At 36.9% G+C, this 20,964-nt stretch overlaps 1 protein-coding gene across 3 annotated transcripts in view; it reads left to right on the top strand.

The window, feature by feature from the left end:
- Positions 1-5,339: 5,339 nt before the first annotated feature.
- VRK1 (VRK serine/threonine kinase 1) overlaps positions 5,340-20,964 on the top strand; it is a 35,073-nt gene continuing 19,448 nt past the window's right edge. Inside the window, exons 1-8 of one of the 3 annotated variants that reach the window (XM_071745648.1) lie at positions 5,340-5,425; positions 11,114-11,275; positions 12,778-12,833; positions 17,432-17,501; positions 17,890-17,977; positions 19,354-19,462; positions 19,603-19,695; positions 20,688-20,820. In XM_071745648.1, the coding sequence (XP_071601749.1) occupies positions 11,119-11,275; positions 12,778-12,833; positions 17,432-17,501; positions 17,890-17,977; positions 19,354-19,462; positions 19,603-19,695; positions 20,688-20,820 (706 nt within the window). In that variant the 5' untranslated portion in view covers positions 5,340-5,425; positions 11,114-11,118. Of the gene's footprint in view, positions 5,728-11,113; positions 11,276-12,777; positions 12,834-17,431; positions 17,502-17,889; positions 17,978-19,353; positions 19,463-19,602; positions 19,696-20,687; positions 20,821-20,964 lie in introns of all 3 variants that reach the window. The other 2 variants (XM_071745647.1, XM_071745649.1) reach the window with 2 other exon arrangements.

The following is a 20,964-nucleotide window of genomic DNA, read 5'->3' as shown; positions in this document are numbered from 1 at the left end:
AAGTTAAATATAAAAAATAAAGCTGTAATTTTAACCTACTTTCTGAAAAAGAAAACTTCAAAGAGATTGCTAGAGAAAGTAACACATACATGGTAATACTTTATTTTTGCCATGACATAAATATAGTTTCAAAAAGTGCGAGGAAAGATGCTTTTTTTTTTTTGCTATTTACAAGCAACAGGAGCTAATACTGCATTGTTCAAAAATCCACTGTGGAAAACTTACAACAGCCTGGTGACCTTGGAAGTCAGGTGATGTGTTTTAGCAGTGGGAAGCATGGAACTGTAGATAGGGAGTAATTATACAAAGTCTTGGAAAGCATGAGGCTCTGCCTGTTTGTATCAAAAGAGGGTTTAAAAATATATAACCACATTCTTCCTTGCATTTTGATAGAACCTAATCACCTTGAGAAATCTCTATTTGATCAGTCAGTCTATTGCTAAGGGTAAGGTCACCTCATTCAAGAGATCTGTATCCTCTGAGCTACAAAGGATAGTAAATAAGTTTATAGATTCCTGGTTTCTTATTTAAATAGCGTGTACTGAGAACACCACCACTATTTAGCAGAGAAGTGTTTGGAGGTATGCTAATGACCACAAGAAAATTTCAAAACTCCATAATGTGCTTTAATCACCAGCTGGAGATCAAAAGCCACCATGTGATTTTATACAGCATGGGTAGCTTCCAGAACTGCCTTACATGGAGAGAGATCAATGGTAAAATTGGTAGATACAGCAAAGCTTTTGCAATAAAAGCGTTTTATGTATCTTGCTCAAAGCATTTAAGTGCCTTTTAGATCACTGATTGAACCATAGACATTTTAAAGTGGAACCTTTTAATACCAAAATAAATTTGCAGAGTAAAATTGCATTATAGGAAAAAGCATGGCACTGCAACAGGACAGATAATAATTCTTTCACATGTAATAGGATATATGAAGTGTTTGATGATAAACAGAAGTTCTTTGTGTCATTTTAGTGAAATTCTGTGTATTGTTTGTATATATATGAATGCATCTACAGAGTAGGATATGTAGTGCTCCCCAGATAAAAATGTATGCATACCTATAAATATAGCTTCTAAGATGGGTGAAGACACTTCACATCCAAACCAGTTCAGTCATTTGTTTTTAAATAGAAAAAAATATCCATGCATATGATTTTGGACCTCAACCAAAGAAAACATACAAACCCGCTAGAAACTCAGGAAAGTCCTCTAATTTGGATTAATTTAATGGACTTCAAACAAACTTAGAAGCTTCTTAGAAGCTTCAAGTTATTTAAAATTATTCCCTTTTAAGAGCTTCATATCACATCTGTAAGCATCACAAAACTTCCAGAAAAAGTGAAACTTTCAATGGATCTGACTCAGTAGCTTTTCTTCAACAATATTTTCATTAATTATTCTAATACTCCATCCCCCTTCCATTAAATTTTTGAGTATTCTGTAGAGTTTGTACCTCTTTCCTAGATTCTATTCCGTTGTCTAACTAACTGCTTATTTTTGGGGATGAATACAGAAGAGATTTTCAAAGAGCTTCAAGACTTAGAAAGATCTTTCCTGCCTTGGCATCTTAATTTTGAATTTAAAGTTTTGAACAGCACAATTATTAATACTTTGTCTTATTTTTGGTCTTACTTTGACATTTGTTACAAATTCCCTTCATCACATAAAGCTAAAAAACTTCACACAGCATCCCTGTGTCTGATGCTTCGTGTGTGTAAAAAGGGGTAAATAGTTATTTGTTGAAGTGATTTTTTTATTAAATTCTTTAATTATTATGAAACCACATTGCACCTTCCTTTGGTGAGGTGAACTTGGTGACAGCTTTATTATATGTTAAATTTTCTAGTCTAGACAGATGTGTAATAACTTTAATGAGCAAAAAAGTTGTCTCACCAAATGAACTGAATATTCAATAATAGTTGATTCTCCCTGTATTCTTATTTACTGCTTTCTGAGGGAATTAGTAAATAAAAATTCAAATTCCCATCTGATCAAATACTAAAATTATTCTTAACTTGCAAAAACACCTGGAAAGATCTTAAACACATGGCAAAGCTATTTTTATTCCTAGCTCGCTTTTAACAGGAGTCAGACACAATAGGATGTTGTACTGGTCTACTGAAATACACACAGGCTCTGAGGTTACCAGGCAAATAATCTTAAATACTTTCAGAATGGATGTTAATGGATGAAAGATAAGAATGGATAACTCTGAAGTGCCATACTGCTATTCCTAGGCAATAGTGATTACCCTTTTAAAGTTTAATAGAAGTACATTAGAGAAAAAAGCCCCACACCCTTAATTAAATTTATACACATCTTTCCACTGAGGAAAATAGATCAAGGTCTCAATGAGAGGAAAAAAGAAAGAAATTTTTCAGTAATCACATTTTTCCCTAGTGTCAATATACTCACACTGCAGGTCAACACATAAATATGATGGGAAGCATAATTTTTTGTGCACCACAGTATGTACACTGTGGGTTGATGGAAATACAAGGCTACTGAGTTAAGAACTGCTTCGTGGAAACCCCAGGTAGGACAGTGCAGATGTACTCTTTCATCAAGCATTTGTAGTGTCATAGTCTCCCCATGAATTTTTAAACTGTCTGATATTTTAAAAAATTTTCTTAAAATATTTTTGCTTTTTAAAGCACTGTGTTTGGTATAGCAAGGTGCTTGTGAAATGTACAAGGACTTTTCTCATAAAATAATTAAAAGAAAAAAGACTGATGGAAAGAAATACATGCTGGAGTTCTGAGTTATTCTATACTTTCTAGAAGAGTGGAAATGTGAAGATCATCATATAAAAAAACCACTGCATCATTTAAATCCAAACTCCACAGTCCACAGGTCATTTAATCATTCCATAAAGAAATAAAAAACAATCATGTGGGTTTTTATGGATATAACTTTAATGAAAAAACCAGAAATTTTGTATTATTTTTACATACAGGTTGTAGGCTGTTGCTTGCTTATTTGCATCTGTAGATGCAAATCTGAGGTTCCACATAAATATGAGGAAAAACCTTTTCACTGTGAGGGTGACAGAGCACTGGCACAGGCTGCCCAGAAAGGTTGTGGAGTCTCCTTCTCTGGAGATATTCAAAACCCATCTGGACACGTTCCTATGTGACCTGTTGTAGGTGACCCTGTTCTGGCAGGGGAGTTGGACTTGATGATCTTTTGAGGTCCCTTCCAGCACCTAACTTGCTGTGATTCTGTGATCTTTTGTTCTATTATTCCCTTCTGATATCTTGCAGAACTTTAGTCTGTGATTCACAGCCTGAAAAACACTATGCTAAAAGAGAAATTAGCATAGCAGAAGTGTAACACACTATTTACACTAATATTATTTGGAATTCTCCTATTTGATATTTGGAACCCTCACACTCATGAATTCCTTTGTTGCATCCTACCCGTCCCTCTGAGAAAGCACTGATCCCGGATAAGAGATCTGGGCTACATTCCTGACCTTGCCTAATAATTTCTAAAGACCTTAAGAAAATATTTTAATCAATCAATGTCTCAGTTTTCTTACTGTAGGATGAAATGGTGAGGCTAAATAATGTTCTTTTTGCTATTTTGAATCTTTGAGGCAAATTATTATTTATTAGGAAAATTATATTATTAGGCAATTTCTTAATATTTGCCTAATATTGAGGATATAACTCTCATGTCTTCTGGACTTCATGAGTATAGATAGCTCTCCCAGAAGAATAGACATTTATGAAATGGCTGTTCTCCATTTACTCTGGATATTTCCCAGTCTTCTGAAAATCTCAAGGTTAATCTAGGTTACTTTGTGAGATACTGGTTTAGAAGAATTCATACTCTATTTTGATCACTAGTTCTTCAAGCATTCTTGTCAAGCCACATAAAAAATGTCATACTTCTCATCCCCATTGCTATCTTGAAAGTATGCAACTGCCTATATATACAGTACAGTAAATATTGCATATTTACTGCTATTTAGAAGCAGCATTTGAACTTTTCTTAACAGCTGTGTCTGTATCGCACACATAGATTGGATTGCTCATTTCATTTAAGATAAGAGAACGTTTAAGGCAAAGAGATAGTCTTTCCTCTAGAGAAAAATCAATTGTCAAAGCTAAAATAATTCCTCAAGCATATTTGAAAGTTCTAGTCAGCACATTCCAGGAATGCTCTTACAGTGAAGGATGATAATGAGAAGCCCATTCTATGCTTTTGATTGTTTGGTCAATTCTTGCTTTTCTGAGGTCTAGTCAAACAACTGACAGTAACAGGGAACATATAAGAAAAGTTGCAGCAGTATTGAAGCACAAGCATCCAGACAGGTTAAACAACACTCCTGCCCTTTAGTGTATGGACACATAGTATATGAAAGTCTTTTTGAACAAACTTACATATGGGATGGTAGGATTTACTTTACATCCCTTTGGCCTGATTGTTAAATTGTTTTCAGACTTACATTTTCAGCTTTTCACTAATGAATGAATTATCTATGAATTTTTTCATTTTCTATTTTCTGTATCAGCATAATCCCAGTAATCTGGCATTAAAGATGATGGTGCTTCAAGTGAAACACTGTAATGTGCAGTAGTGTGTTCCACTTCTTTCACACAGTCTTTTGGTCTTTCGTATGAGCAGTAATACCTTAGAACATTCGGAACAGTTCAGATTCTTGAATATCTGTAGAAGTACCTAAGATTCATAGTATCTGTTATTCTTAATGTAGCCCAAGTTTTCAAGGAAATATTCTATAGAAGTTCTGTCATAATGAAAATCCTATGAAATGATAGTTGTTTTAAACTATTTAGTATCTCTAAAATTGCAGCATATGGAGCTGGTGGCCATGAAAACATCATGCTTTTTAAAAGGTTTCAACCCCCTAGAAAATTAACAACACAAAATAATTATTCTTTTGTATTCCTGCTTCGTTCCCTAAATTTCATTTTTTGGCATATCTTTGATCTTCCGTGAAAGTCTCCCACTCCACGGCTTGGCAGCAGCAAGTGTGGGTGTGCACACACTTGTACCTGGCAACAGAAACAGAAGTAGTAGTACAGGGGTTATCGGCACACGGCATCAGCCTGAAAAAGGGCTTGCGAGACTTATTTTGGCTGAAAAAGCAGAGATTTCGTGCCGGTACTCTGTGCGCTGTACCAGACCCTGGCCAATCGCCGGCGCGGTGCCTGCTGGGAACTGTAGTCAGTCATCTTCGCGGGCGGCCGGGCGAAAACGACGGACTACAGTTCCCAGCAGGCACCGCGCCCGAGGCGCGGCTAAGGCGGGCAGCCGTGGCGCGGCGGTCCAATGGTGGCGGGCAATGGTAGGAGGTGGGTGCCGGGGCGGGCGGGCCGCCTGAGGGCCCCTGGCAGTGCGGGAATTTCGGACGGGGCGGAAGAGACGGCGGCGAGGCCTGTGCGCGGAGGAGGTATCTGAAGCCGGCGTCTGCTTTTGGGGTGTAGTTTTTTTAGGAGGCGAGTCTTTGAGGCGCTGTTTCCCTTCGCTTTCGGCGCGCTGTGTGGCCCCGGCCCCTCTGGCGGGTCGCGGCCGGGTTTGGCCGCTGCCCCTCGCGAAGGAGGCTGAGGAGGCTGGGGCTACCGCCGGGGCCCACTCGGGCCCTGTTCCTCCCTTACGTTTGCGGCAAGGCCCTTTCCTTGTGCTCCCCTTGTCCTAGCCCGTGGCACCGGAGGCATCTCCCTTGGCCGGCAGGGAGGGAGAGAATGGGGGCAGGTGGGTAAGAGCTCCCCCAGTTTCACTTCTGAGGTCTGGTGCACTCCCGACCCCCCGCCTTCATAGGCTGCTTGCCTCTGGGGGGAGCGGCCTAAGTTGTTTTCCTTAGGTGTGGGGTTTTGTTTGTTTGTTTGTTTGTTTGTTTTGTGGGGTTTTTTTAAACACTCAGGCAGTGAGAGTGAAGTGAAGTGAAGTAAGAGGCCTACTCATTGTCACTTAACAAGGTTTGGCACCTTTAGGAACATACAGTGTGGCTAAAACACCAAAATATAATCTTGGTTGGGAGGCATTCCTGAGTTTCACCATAAAGTGAACGCAATATTTTCTTTTAAGTACAAACTCCACAAATCACAAATAAAAATCTGCGCTTAGTGTAGAGCTAAGCTGGCTTGTGCTGGTCAGTGGCTGGGGTTTTTCTTCACTTCCTGTTTGATGTGGTTTGCCTTCCTTGCTTAAGACTTAAGCAATTGTAGGCAGTGCAAGCCTTGTTTTCTTTTGTTTTCAATTTGTTCCTAAGGCTTTTATTAATTCATGGTGAATCCATGGGCTCTCTTTATCAAATATAAAAAAATATAAAATCTAATGTGAAATTTCCTGTTGCTATTGCTGTGCTAGAAGACTTGTGCCTTCCTCTATAGGAATAAGCTGTCCAGTCAATAATTGGGTATAGATCCCAAAAGAGGTAGGGATTTCTAATGAATTTCAAGGCTGTTGATTCTTATACAGTGTGTCAGACTATCAGAAGTACTTAAGTGTCTTGCACACAGGCAGAGGTTCTTGCTGGTGGTGAGGTGATTTGGAGGAACAGATGTCTTGGTACCTTGTAAAACTCATTATATTTTTTTATTGCACTGTCTGAGTGATCCTTGGAATATTCAGGATAACCTTAAGAAGAAAATGTAGTCTTGAGAAGCCAATTTAAAATTAATTATCAGTACAGTAATTCCTCTTGTAAATGACCGTTTTCTATCTGAACAAGCTGCATTCTGAAATTTTAAGAAGTCTGCCATGGAGCAGTACCTTAAAAAAAAAAAAAAAAAAAAAAAAAAAAAAAAAAAAAGTGTTGTTTGCTCAGTATCCCAGTATGGTGTTATTGGGATGAAATGCTTCTCATTAATTGTGGTTCACCAGTGTAAATTCATTCATTTTGTCTAAAAAGATGTTTTCTTATTTCCTGGGGAAAGGACCCTCATGCCTCTCCCTCCTTAACAACCATTAATTAATTATCAGATGCCTTAGTTGCCAAGAAGTGAAATTATAGCAATACTCAGAAATGTAACACAATGATAGACCAGACACAGAATGTTCAACTTATGGGAGAAAGTCTTTGCTCACTATTTCCTTCCTTTGGTTTTACAAGTCACTGATACTTTAGGTAATTTTTTTTTTTTTTTTTTTTTTTTTTTTTTTTTGGGGGGGGGGGGAGGGATGAAACAGTTTGTAGGATTCAGGAGTGTTAAAATATCATGTTCTCTCCCTCACATGGCTTGAGCAGCAGATCCCTTCTGGTTTTTGTTTGTCTTTATTTTCTTTTTCACAGTTTTGCTATGACTGATGAACAATATATATTAATGATACATAGATTTCAGGTCTTGTGGGACTACCTGTTTATGAAGAAGAGCCCAGGTCACCAGCATGCCCTCTCTGTCTTGTGGATGAAAATAAGTCCTACTGAGACAAACAACCATAAAACCACCAATTTCCAGAGAATAAAGGATGGTCAGGAATAATCCAGTCTGTCTTGCCACACAGTACAATGACTTCCTTGAAAATAAATTTGACTTACATTAATTTTGGAGTTTATTGACAATGGATGCCAACATAAATTGAGAAGTGGCTATTCATATTTATTTGAAGAGTTCAAGTATCTCTATAGAGTAGCAAGCATTGCAGACAACATTTGTAAAGATAATAGCACTGATGCAAATTGTCTGCATATCACAAGTGTGCCGTGTTCAGTTTATTCCAAGATCTTTTATAAGGGAGAAGTAGGAGAAACAGCCTTTATAATGCTAAGAGGCTTTTGGAGAGAGTTTAGACACATAGACTTGTGTTAGTCATACTTGTTAGTGGCAAATCTTTGTTTTGAGGATACTGTAGCTGCATAAAATGCTGCTGTTTACAATACTACACCTTGAAAACTGTTCTTATCAGATACCTTACCTTAAGTAGGGTCAGGTCTGTTTGATACTTGAATAATAGTATAGTACTTGACATACGTGGCACCCTGTTTCCAAGGACTTAGGATGGTTGCAGGCACTAATGAATTAATCTTCACAATCTGTGAGTTAGAAAATATTTCCTTTCACTGATAGTGAGAAGTAATTGAGATATAGTACAGTTAAAGTGATTTTTTTTTTTTTTTGTATGTATGAATTTTTAAAGGTGATTTTATGAAGAAGTAGGTGACTTTATCCCAGTTGTGCAGTGTACAGTAGGCAGCTCTGAATCGTGTTTGCCGGTTTGGAAGTTTCCTGACAAAGCCTTCGTGTTTGCTGTATCATGAGTTGAAAAGCACATAGAATTATCTTTTTTCATTATTTTTTCCCTTTTTTTCCCAGTACTATATTTTCATGTAGAAAATTCTTACAGTCTCCAGGTGTGTTTGATTTCAGTCCACATAAGATCCTTGAATGGATTTATCCAAATAAATGTAAGCGTGTGCAGCCAATGCTTAAATATTTCCATGGATAACAGCTCTTTTGTAAAAGAGTGAGGGCTTAATATTGTGCATGCTGCCCATTGAAAGCGATCAGTGTTTGGCACCTATGGCCTGCTGATAGTTTGACCAACTTGTAAGTAGGCACAGTGCCATCTTAACAGATGGATATGAATATAGACAGCCAAGAAACCATGTATGTGTATCTAGTGTATTTGTTAAGGGCAGGGTTCCCAGCTGGGGATGTTCAAATGTCCATTTTGAATTTTTGCTTTTATGGATAAAGGAAGTTGTCATTTTTATTTAATTTTTTTTTTTAAACTAAATATATCTTCAGGCATACAGTTATTGACCAAGGCAAAGAAAAAATAATAAAAAAAAAAAAGCTGGCGACACCAACTTTATAATACTTCTGAAGAGCTAATTTAATTCCCTTTTAAGTGAGGCTGCTATCAAGAGACTCAGTGTGAATGTCAAAGATGTGAAATGTATCAATAGTTTAATTACACTGGCTTGCGAGCTTTATTGAAAAAGAGGCTATACCTTTTTCTTATACTGGACAGCAGTGTGTTCAGCAATCAGGCACCCGAGTGCATCTGTCTAGGACTCACTGGAATTATCTTCAGTTACTCAATGGTAAAGGGATGCAACCCTTCAAGCCCTCTTCATGTATCTTATATTGTTCTTAGCTTGAAGACATTATGCTCGTTTCATATACATTTTTCTACCCTTTAGATGACTGTTCTTGTCTCTCATCTGAGTCATTAGGCAACAGCTGCTGAGTTTTGTACTTCCTTTTTTTCCTTATCTGAGTCAATCTTGGGGATCCAGACTTCTGGTTTGTTTTCTCGTTAGCACTTCTAATAGTTTATCTGATCTGAGTGTCCTCAGAAGCTGCTTACAGGTCTGCTGTGTGGGTTCTCATGGGAGCAGAGGAGAGGGGCAGAATCACCTTCCTTGACTTGCTGGCCATGCTTTTTCTAATGCAGCCCAGGGTACTGCTGGCTTTCTGGTCTGCAAGCACACATGCTGGCACATATTGTGCTTCTCATCAACCAACAGTCCAAAGTCCTTCTTGTCAGGGCTGCTCTCAGTCCTTCTCTGCCCAGCTTGTATTTGTTCTTGGGATTGTCCCAACCCATATGCAGGACCTTGCACTTGGCCTTGTACTCATGCATTTTGCATGGGCCCCAAGGAATGTTGCTGCTCTCCACTTGGATATCAAGCTGTTGACTGAAACTCTTTGATTGTTATCATCCAGTCAGTTCCTTACATGCTGCTCTGTCTGTCAAGTCCATGTCTTTAGAATTAAGAGACAAAGATGTTGTTAAGGACATTGTCAAATGAGTTGCCCAAGTCCAGGTGGATGACATTAGATGCTCTTGCATTATGCCCTAACATTGTAACCCAGTCCTAGAAGGTCACCAGATTTTTCAGGCACCATTTGCCCTTAATGAAGCCACATTGCCTGCCACTGATCACCTCCTTATTTTCCACATGCCTTAGCAGCTGAGTTTCTAGGACGATGTTTCAGGATCTTTCTGGGTCCAGAGGTGGGAATGGCTGGCCTGCGGTTCCCAAAGTTGTCTTTTTTTATCTTTTTAAAAACTAGGATTATTTTTCCCTTTTCTAGTCAGTAGGAATTTTTCCAGACTGTCACAACTTCTCAAATGTGATGCATAGAGGCTTAGCATTTTCATCCATCAGTTCCCTCAAGACCTACAGGTGCATCTCATCAGGTGCATGTAATTGGGCACCTTCAGATTCCTAAGGTGGTCTAGAATCTGCTCTACATCTCCTGTGGGTGGTTCTTCACTCTCCCAGCCACCAGAAGCTTTTCTTGTTGCCCCTGACATTGCTGTTTAGATTAAATTCTGTCAGGGCTTTAGCTCTGAAAATGTGGCTCATGTCTGCTTGGACAATTTCTCTGTATTAGTCTCAAGCTACCTGTCACTGTGTGCATGCTCTGCAGGCTTCCTTTTTGTGCTTTGAGTTTGTCCAATCTGGCTCTACCATAAACTCAAAACATTTGCTTGCTCAAAGCAAGACCTTTTCCACAGAAAGATGCACATGCTTGGTTCCAGTGGCCACTATGTTACTGCTGGTAGTACTGCTTATCTGAGACCTGAGGCTGGAAGAAAGGAAGAAAGCAGCAGTAATGCGTGCATGATCTCAGAATCTATAGTGATTTATAACTTAGTCGATGATCTTCTAAATGCTGCCCTTTAACAATACACAGATTTTCATTTTTGCTGTTTGCGATTACATAGGAGAAAAAACCCAACCTACTCAGTGGTTTTGGGGTTTTTTGTTTGGGTTTTTTATTTTTGTTTTGGTATTTTACAGCTAAAAGAGACTCCTCTTACTCCTCTTATTATGGCTGAAGACATGTAATATGATTTATTTCATTAGTTTACTTTTTCTAAGCTTAGACCTAAGATTGGTTGTGAGATTTTTCTAGCATGTATTATAAAAGACCTTTTAAAAAGGTTTCTCTTGCATAGTATTTTGCTGTCAATTTTTTGGTGATACCAGCAAAAATTGTTTTTCACTTAGAATTCATTCCAATGAAAGTACTGACTACGTTTCTTTTAAAGTATCTGCGTAGTAACAAGTTAAAACTTAAACCATACTTTCTCATCCATATAAAAGGTTTCTACATAAAATAAGTCTCCTCAACATCATATAACATGCTTGGGTTTTTTTCCTTCTCTCTGTTCCCTCCAGGGAAAATGCCTTCTAATAAGAAGACTACTGGAAAAAGAGCCCCCACAAAACGGAAACTTGCTGAAGTGTTTGCTCCGGGGGAGGTTCTAGCAGACACATCAAGAAAAGAATGGAAGTTAGGTGTCCCTATAGGGCAAGGAGGCTTTGGACGCCTATACCTTGGTAAGTGTAGTTGTCTTTGATAATGCTTTAAAATGGAGAGTGATATATTTATCCTTATTCAAATCAATCAAAAATTGACCGTAAATCAGAAACACGGGGTGTCTTTAAGTGATCTTTTTTTAACTAGAATCTTAGCTTGGTTCATATATTGGAAAAAAATTACAAGAGTGGGCAAATGGTTATTGTAGGAAAAGTGGCTATATGAGATTCTGGTGGTAGTTCATTAATTTTTTTAAAACCAAAATCTTTGTTACTTTTTAGCCATGAGAGGATACCTTAGCATTTTTTGCTCTGATCGAAACACGGAATTCTTGTGTGTCCTTACATCACAAATTCCAAACTGAAACTGTCCAAGTATATTCTATGGAAGACTGATGAGCCAGTATTTTGGCTGGTTTTGACTTTGCTACTTTTGACTTTTTCATTGCCTTTTGAACTTCTGACAAAAGTAAATTGTTTTGGTATTGTTATGTAACCAATGCTCAGAAAAAATTGAAATCCTGAACTTCACAGTTTAAAGCCTGAACTTTACAGCACAGATCTTGTTTTCAATACTGTTTATTGAATTTAAGGAAAACTATTAGTGGATAGTGTGCCATACTTAGTATCACTGATTTTTGAACAGATGAAAAGATAATAGAGGTCTTGAGGATACCTCAGGGAATGTAAAAGGACTTGAGTGCCCTTGGTCATATTCCATACAATTTTGAAGGGATGAAAGTTGATGTGATCATGATAACAAGGTTTTCTTTTGCTGTGCATTTATGGTCTTCCTTCTCTTGGTGAAAAAGTTGCACTGAATTCATACCAAGTTGAAAAATAATTAATAATCTTTGCTGCTTTCAAAATAAACAGACTGCTGCATAAATGGATTAAGATGAAAAACAGCACCAGTGGGTGGCTTCTTGCCAAAGAGGCTCTCTAATACTTACTCAGCCTTGCTGAATGAGCTACTAAATTTACTGAGACTGGAGTTCCATCTTACTCAATTGTGTACTTACTGCTTTGTTCAAGCCAAAGCTTGTCCTCTGTTTTCTTCCCTATAATTTGTGCAAAGCTCTGCTCCTGACTGTTCCTGTACTTTGTGCTTGCATAACTTTGCCTGTCTTCTGTCACAAATAGCAACAGCTTAGTATCAAAAGAAAGTCACTTTTGCATATGTGACATAGCAAAATAATAGTGGGTTTTTTTGTCTTTATGTCCACAACTGTTTATGTTCATTATACTCCTAGTAAAGGAATGAAATGCTATTGACTAGGAAAAAATGACTAAATTACTAAATAAAGGAGTGATTTTTTATTATAATTCTGTTCTTCTCAAACAGAAGGGAGAGTGCAAGACCAGATCCATATTGAATAGTCTTGCTATATAGAGTAGTTGTCTTACCAAAGTCTATTGTCTGGTATGTTTTCACACCAGTGTCATTTGTCCATGCTGCATAGCAGTTAAGTGTATTTTTTGTGACTGTTTCCTGCTACTAATAAATGCTTCCTTTTTAACAGCTGATGTTAATTCTTCAAAATCAGTTGGCAGTGATGCACCTTATGTTGCAAAAGTGGTAAGAGAGCATTTGAATCTTTACTTCACATCTTGAAAATGTTTGTTCTAGAATAGCATGTGTAATTTAGAATTTCTTCTTACTGAAAATAACACAGTTGCATAGTGCTGTTTAAAAAGTGTGGTGATACTGAGGAGCACTGCTGAAAATTGGAACTCCTTTGTATGGGGGTGAATAATGAAGCTAAAAAAGGTTCATGAAATGGATCGGATTCTGTTTCAGTTGCTGCTTTTTGCAAATAGCCCAAATATCACAAAATTAAAGAAATCTGGCTGGCTCTTGGAGAACTTCAGAATCACAGAATTGTCATGGTTGGAAAAGACCTCTCAGATCACCACATCCAACTGTGAAAAAAAAATAGAAAAAACCTAGGAAAAAAAAAATCACCCTGCCTATTAGACCATGTTCTCAAGTGCCTCATCTGCACAGTTTTTTAATACCTCCAGAGATGGTGACTCTACCACCTTCCTGGGCAGCCCATTCCAGTGCCTGTCTACTCTCTCAGTAAAGAAATTCTTTCTAATATCTAGTCTAATTTCTATGATTCAAGTGAGTCAGTGTGAACTGTTGCTCACCACTGGATGTTGGTAAACTGACAGATGGCTTGGGAGTATAAACAGCAAAACTTTGATTCCTTAAGTCCCCACAGATATAATTTTTAAAAAATGTTTTATAATTAAGCACATAGGTATTCTAATTTCCACTGAATTAGAATGGGATTGACACAATTTTTCCAACCTCATTATTAGAGAGAAGAGAAAGCATCAGTGATAGCTTATTGTAGCTCATTGTAGTAAATCAGCACATGCTTTTTATGAGTTAAAATTTTCTAATATTTTTATTTATTTAACTTGATTTGGCTGTAGTGTTGTCTTCGTAAGTTATAAAACATTTTCCTTAAATTTTGCTTTATTATTTTGTATAAATTCTACTATTGTGTATGATTCGTAGGTATAATCTTAGAAAAAACCTGGAAATAGCTGTAGTTGATCCAGACCGCTCATTATCTTAGCATTACTTCTGTTCCTGTGGCATAATCAAATAGCAGAAAGCTGTACAAGAACTTCACAATGTAAAAAATCAGTTCTTCAGCACAGTTCAGAACCACGGTGTTACAAACTTTTATTTATTAAACTGTCTGGCAATACTGAAATGCTTTACTGCATTAGTTGGCCACTTCAGGGAAGCATGGTAATACTTCTAACATTTATTCCTCAAACTAAAAGATCCGTTTAATTTGGAATAAAATAAATTTTAGCTAGTATATGCCTTTAATCTTGATATTTATATCTGCTGACTGTGGGGAAATTTTGGACTGCTGGTTTTGATACTGTTGAGACACAGCAATATACTGTTAGTGATGATTCTCTTTCTGAATGTGTCTCTTGCTGAAAAAAGGCACTGCTTATGATGCAAGTGCCAAGCTACCAGGCTTTCAACAGCATCCTGATGCTGCTGCATTAGGTGTTTCCGGGCAGGAATTCCACATAGACCAGGAGCCCAGCCTGCAGCTGTTGCATGGTGGCAACCTGCTTCTTTCTGTCCAACCTGTGACATCAAGGGCAGAGGTGCCCATTACACAGCAGCTGTGACCTGTTTTAAAGGCAGATAACAGACATTCAGGTCATCGGCAGTGGCTTGACTGTGAGAGGCAGTGACTGCTAATTCCTGGCTTCTAATGAAAATGGACTCACAGAAAGCAGAAAGCCATTTAATTTTTGTGGAAGAATCCAGTTGGACATACTTGGAAAAGTGTCAGATATACATTATTTTATGCTGTGGGTAATTGCTGTTGTCCTGTTTTTCTGAGGCTGAACCTGTCTCTGTGTTTCTCTTTTCCACTATGGGCTCTGAATATAGGAAGAGTTGTTGTAAATTTGGAGTTGTTTTTATACTAGGTTCATTGTGTTGCAGCAATTTGTAAATGCTTTCATAGCTGATCTCCCAGATGACTACTTGCTTTTAGTCTTTCTGACAATAAAGAGTAGCCCAAATCTCTGTGCTGCCCTCACAGATTGCCCATAACGTATTAGAATCACAGAATGCTTTGGGTTGGAAGATACCTTAAAGATCATCTGGTTCCAGTCCCCCTGCATGGGCAGGGACACATCTTACTAAACCATGTTCCCCAAGCCTCATCCAGCCTGACCTTGAACACTTTCCGGGAGGGGGAGTCCACAACTTCCCTGGGCAAAGCCTGTTCTGTCTCACCAAATACTGTGCCTCTACAGTCTGCAGTAATCTATTATAACACAGCTATGGATAAGGACCTATTTTCTGATGCCCGACTGATTCAAACTTGATCCATCATCTGAAGCAAAGTGGTTAACAGCTTTGAAAAACTATTAGTGTTTAACAAATACGTGCTTGTATAGTGATGTTCTGCAAATTCCCAGTTCAAGAGGGGCAAGGAACTACTGGAGAGAGTCCAGCGCAGGGCCACTAAGATGATTAAGGGACTGCAGCATCTGCCCTGTGAGGAAAGACTGAGAGAGCTTGGGCTGTTTTAGCTTAGAGAAGAGGAGGCTCAGGGGGGATCTTAGTAATATTTATAAATATCTAAAGGGCAAGTGTCAGGAGAATGGGGCCAGAATCTTTTCTGTGGTGTCCCGTGACAGCAAGGGGTAATGGTCTCAAACTGGCACACAGGAGATTTAACTGGAATATGAGAAAATACTTTACCGTGAGGGTAGGAGAGCACTGGAGCAAATTGCCCAGAGTGATTGTGGAGTCTTCATCCCTGGAGACATTCAAAACTGGAAGTGTTCCTGTGTAATCTGCTCTAGGGGATTGTGCTCTGGCAGGGGTGTTGGACTAGGTGACAGAGGTCCCTTGCAACCCCTAAAATTCCATACGCCTTTGACATCTTTTCCTCGTGTTGATGTCTGAGCAGTATGAAAGGAATCACAGTTTTTATTAGAAATGCTTTTTAGCACGTGTACCTTTCAGGTGTCATTGTTCAGGAATGGATGCAGAGTTTAGTAACACTTCACTAAATTGCTGACTGGAAAAGATCAGAATTCTTAAAATACTACTTGAAGAAATCTGTTGGGTTTTGACATATGCTCAGTAATTTCTTTTATTATGGCATCTTTTCTAATTAGAATTTAATTTCAGGTTTGCAAATCACGTTTAGAATGACCCTAGTCATAAAGTTGTATAAATTTGTCTTTGAAATATTTCTGGTTGTAGTATATTATAAGATGACTAATAATGGCACTTCCTGGACTTCATTACATGAGCCTTTTTAACATAGCTTATGTGTTTATTTATCTGTATGTAGAATTAATGGTATTATGAGGAAACTGCTTCACAGTCAGTGTGAAGATCTGTTTTGTGGTTAAAACGTTTATCTACTCTCTCAGGTATGGAAAGATAATGGATATTAAGCATTGCTCTGACTGGAGAAAGATTTATTTGTTTTTCAGAACTGAGACTTAATTTTTTTGTAGAATAATTTATTTAAAGATAAATATTTTAAGAAATTTTAACACCTACATTTTTTTTCTCTATTTTAGTAAGAAAATAACATTCTTCAAAACTGTAAATTGAATGAAAATCTTAAGTATAATTTATATTCTAATTAAGTTAGAATATTAATGGCAATGCTACACAGAAACAAGTGAATAGGTCAAGTAACATTTGTTCAAGATAACTGTTGTATATGAATCCAGGTACATAACCCTTCTACTCTCTCTGTTTAATCTTAATATCACTAACTTGCTTCTTAATATCACTAACTTGTTGTCCCTAGTGGATAAATAAATTAGCTGAAAGTAAATATGCATGTACCAGAGTTTGTGTGCATTGATCAGTTGGTTTAGTTGGCTTTTTTTCAGTATCATGGCTTATTGGTCCCACAGGGAGGGGCCAGAAAACTGCTGACTTGGCTCCATTGTTTATCAGGGCAATGCTGATGGGGAAAGGGAGGTGGAGATAGGTAGGAGTTTTGTAATCACGTGTCCAGGCCTAGGAGTGGTGCTGGAGCTGGTATCTGCTCTCATTCTGACCAGCCTTCCTCCTTGCCCTCGGGGACAATACATCAGGCACACCCTATAGCCCATGTGCGTCTTTACCCTGCTTTGTTAATGCTGGACAGCAGTAAAACCTGTGTTACCTGCGTGGCACAGTCAGGCCTGTAGGGGTTCTCTGGATACATACATCTGCATTTAAAAGTTACAATTTAAACCGTTTAAGGTTGGTATTATATGACTTTGAACTTTTGCTAGCATCATGTGATTGTGTTCTTTATGGCTTTCTTTACTGGTAATCAAATATTTTTTTAGTTTGAATGTAGGATATTCCAAACCAGGTATTTTCCCTGAGACAGAATGAATTAGGACATGTATGAGTAGATGGACTAAAGTAAATTGCTTAAACTCGTCTCACAATCAAAAACTTAGAAACTGCAAGATTTGGAATAACTTTTAAGAGCAAACCTAATTATAAAAGAACATATTCTATTGGATTTATCAGGACTGGGTAGAGCACTTGAGGGAGTAAATGCTTTTACCAGGGGAATGTTACTTTTTGTGAGCTTTTAATAATTATTGGGGACTAACACAGCAGTTTTTAACTAATTTTAAATTGTCTTAAAGGAACCCAGCCAGAATGGACCTCTTTTTACTGAGTTAAAGTTCTACATGCGAGCTGCTAAGCCAGATGAAAGTAAGCAGTTTATTAAAATGTTTTTAATGAACTACAGCCATCTAGGAAAACAGAGCCTACAGGAGTAAGATTGAATGTTGAATTCTTTTAGGTAACTTTCAAGATTACTTTTAAGTAATTGAAATCTTATTCTGATTTATAGTAAAATTAGGATTTTTTTAAAATAAGATGTTACTTAGTTATTTTGACGTTATTGTCTAAACTGAAACTTGAGTTCCACCTCTGTCCCTAAAATAGATGAATCATTAACATTCTAGTGTACTTTGCATACAAGTTTCCATGAAATAAACAGTTCATATATGTGCAGAAACTATAAGCCATGTGAGTACTCCCTTGTTATATAAGTCTCTTCTAATAGGAATTCATGAACTTTTATTTTTATTTTCAGTTCTGAAATGGACAAAGTCCCATAAACAGAAATATTTGGGTGTACCAAGATTTTGGGGTTCTGGCTTGCATGAAAAAAATGGAAACAGGTAAGTATATCCTTTGTTGGAATATACTGGGATTTATTTAATCCACAGCCACAATTGCTTTTAGCTTAATTTACTTTATAAAGTGCTTTTCCCACCTAGCTTCATGTTATTAGTGTCTGCCAGGAAGTTTCATGTTCATAAAAATGTGTGTTTAAGCAATAGGTACGTTTTATCTGTACTGAATTCCTCCTATTTGTGTCTCATGTTCTTTGTGATTTTTTTGATTTAGTTTTCATTTGTCTTGAACATTGCTGTAATACAGTGATCCTATATATATGTGGATTAGAAGCTTTTCATGTTTGAATTTAAGTTGACTTCTAATGATCTAATAAGATCTTGAATAATATGACTATCTTTAAAGTTTTTTTTCTGGTACAGTATGCATTTAAAAGGGTATTTTCATTCACACTTATGAAGGACCACTGCTCTCTTTAAATGTATTTTATTTTCCCTAGGGGCAGGTTTTTTACTTAATATATGAGCTAGAGTGATTGGTGGTCTTATGATAAATTTGTCTTAAGTCTAGGGACAGTTTTTAGTATTGTTCTGTGTCATGAAGGATTATTGTTACTTGATCTTGACAAAGAGTATGCCTGTTTATGTAACAGTCCTCGTTTCCTGGTGGGATTTCTCTCTACAGCTCTGCTGCAAGGGAGTTTTAGTAGTTCTCTGGCAGCTTATAGTAGGTCAGCCTTTTTTGCATGGAACATTACATGGAACAGTTTGTGTATATGCCCTAATATGTCAGAAATGTCATCGTTTCAGTAGGTCCTCAACTTTAAAACTAACCTTATGCAAAAATAACATAGTTTTGGAGGCAAACATATAATTTTCTCCCACCCCAAGTAAAGTCTTCAGTCAGTATTTAATGCATGAGATTCTCTAGTATAGGTACTGTGGGTTCTTACAGTAATAGAACCTGTTTGGCTGTAGCATTAAATAGCAGAATACCTTTGGCAAGTGATTGATTTTTGCTTTTAATAATAGGTTGCAATACATTTCATTTAAGTAACCATGTTAAGTCAATTATTAATTTCCAAAATAAAGAATGTATTTCTTCAAGTAATTGGTTTGGTTTTACCTATGGTGCATTAAAATACAGATATTCTCCTCTGTGGGTACTTGTTATTGTATTGCATAACTACCAAGGTATAAAGAACAGTTCTATTGATGAACTTTTGATTAACTGATGTAAAAAAAAATAAATAATATATGACATTAAAAAAGAAGTCAGGTATTTCCCTCAGTCTTCTTTTCTGTGTACTTTCAGTTAGCTTTTGAGAGAGATTTTTACAGTCAGTAATATATACAGTTAACACACTGAGTACTTTACTAAATACAATTCAGTAACTTGGTTTTTTTTCACTTTTATTTAGTTACAGATTTATGATAATGGACCGATTTGGCAGAGATCTTCAGAAGATGTTTGAAGAGAATGCAAAGCGATTTTCCCATAAAACTGTACTACAATTAGGCCTGAGAATAGTAAGTTTAAAAAAAATATTTTTACAATCTGTCTTCCCTGTGTTAGTCTTTTGGCTAAATTGCACTTTTGTGCTGAGTACAGGTCCTCTGCTGGGTGGAGCTGGGTATTGCATTTATATGACTGTATTTTGTTTTGTTAGCTTGATATTCTGGAATACGTCCATGAGCATGAATATGTGCATGGAGACATTAAGGCCTCAAACCTTCTCCTGAGTTACAAGAACCCTAATCAGGTATTTCTGATGCATTTTATTCCTCATGTTTTAAACCTTCTATTTGACAACACACGGAAGCACTTTGAACCTGTGAAATCTAGCAGAAGCTCATTTTTAAGAATGTATTTGGTAACATTATTTCTGCTTGACATTTATATCTAGTTAATATTCGATGATTTTTCAAATGCATTTTTCTGGACAGTTATCAAATTGACTATTTGCCCTAAATAATATTCTAGAGAAATTCTCAAGATTAAAAAAAAAAAAATTGACTCTCAAATAGCTATGTGCAGGTGGAAGCTTAAAATTATATAGTACACTGGTAAATTATGTTTGCCTGTCTGCATTGTTCCTTCATTCTTTTATTCAGCAAATCCATCTGGTAAGTGTTCTATTACTTGGAAAGATTGGTCCTTAATGTGTTGATTGTTCCACTTGATTTACAGGATTTTTTTTTTTTTTTTTTTGCATTTTTAGGTCTCTTTACTATTCAAACCGTGTGTATTATGCCTTCAGAATTATGTATGTCATCTTGTCCAAATATTTTAGCTCATTCAATAAGTAAATAGCCTCAGTTCTCTTCAAGTAGTTGTGGTGTTAGTGAGAAGTTATGGTATGTAGCAGTGTTCAAATGGGGTAGCTGACTCTAAAGAGAGTAGGACAGTAGCTTATAACTCTGTGAACATTGCATCTTTTTTGTTGTTGGTGGTTTTGCATTTAATTTTACTGATGATAATTATTTTAGTGCACTAGTCCTCTGTATCAGCAAGAGAATAATTCCAGATCAGACTGCTGTATGGAAAACAAAAAAACCTATCTGACAAATTTTCAAATCATATGTAGTAATAATCTCAATAAAGCACTGAGAAAGGACCATTTAAAGTCAAAAAGCTCATGGTTTTTAATACTTCTTAAGAAGTTCTGAGAATGATTGAAAGTTACATTTATTATTTGTGCATTTTTTGTATTTATAGTTATTTAACCTTTGAATACTTTGTGGAAATTACTAGGTGTACTTGGTGGATTATGGACTTGCTTACCGATACTGTCCTGAAGGAGTTCACAAAGTATATAAAGAAGATCCTAAAAGATGTCATGATGGAACTATTGAATATACCAGTATTGATGCACACAAGGGTGTGGGTAAGGATGACACTTTGTTCTCAGCAATAGGCATTTTTGTGTCCTTATAATTAATACGAAAGACTTTATTTGATTTTTTTTCTTCTCTATAGATTATGCTGGCATTTGTCTTATTTTCAATTTAGTAACTTTCACTTTGATATT

This window comes from Heliangelus exortis, chromosome 5 (assembly GCF_036169615.1).
Source record: "Heliangelus exortis chromosome 5, bHelExo1.hap1, whole genome shotgun sequence".
In the NCBI taxonomy this organism is placed as follows: Eukaryota; Metazoa; Chordata; class Aves; order Apodiformes; family Trochilidae; genus Heliangelus; species Heliangelus exortis.
This window is presented reverse-complemented; position numbering and strand designations above follow the sequence as displayed.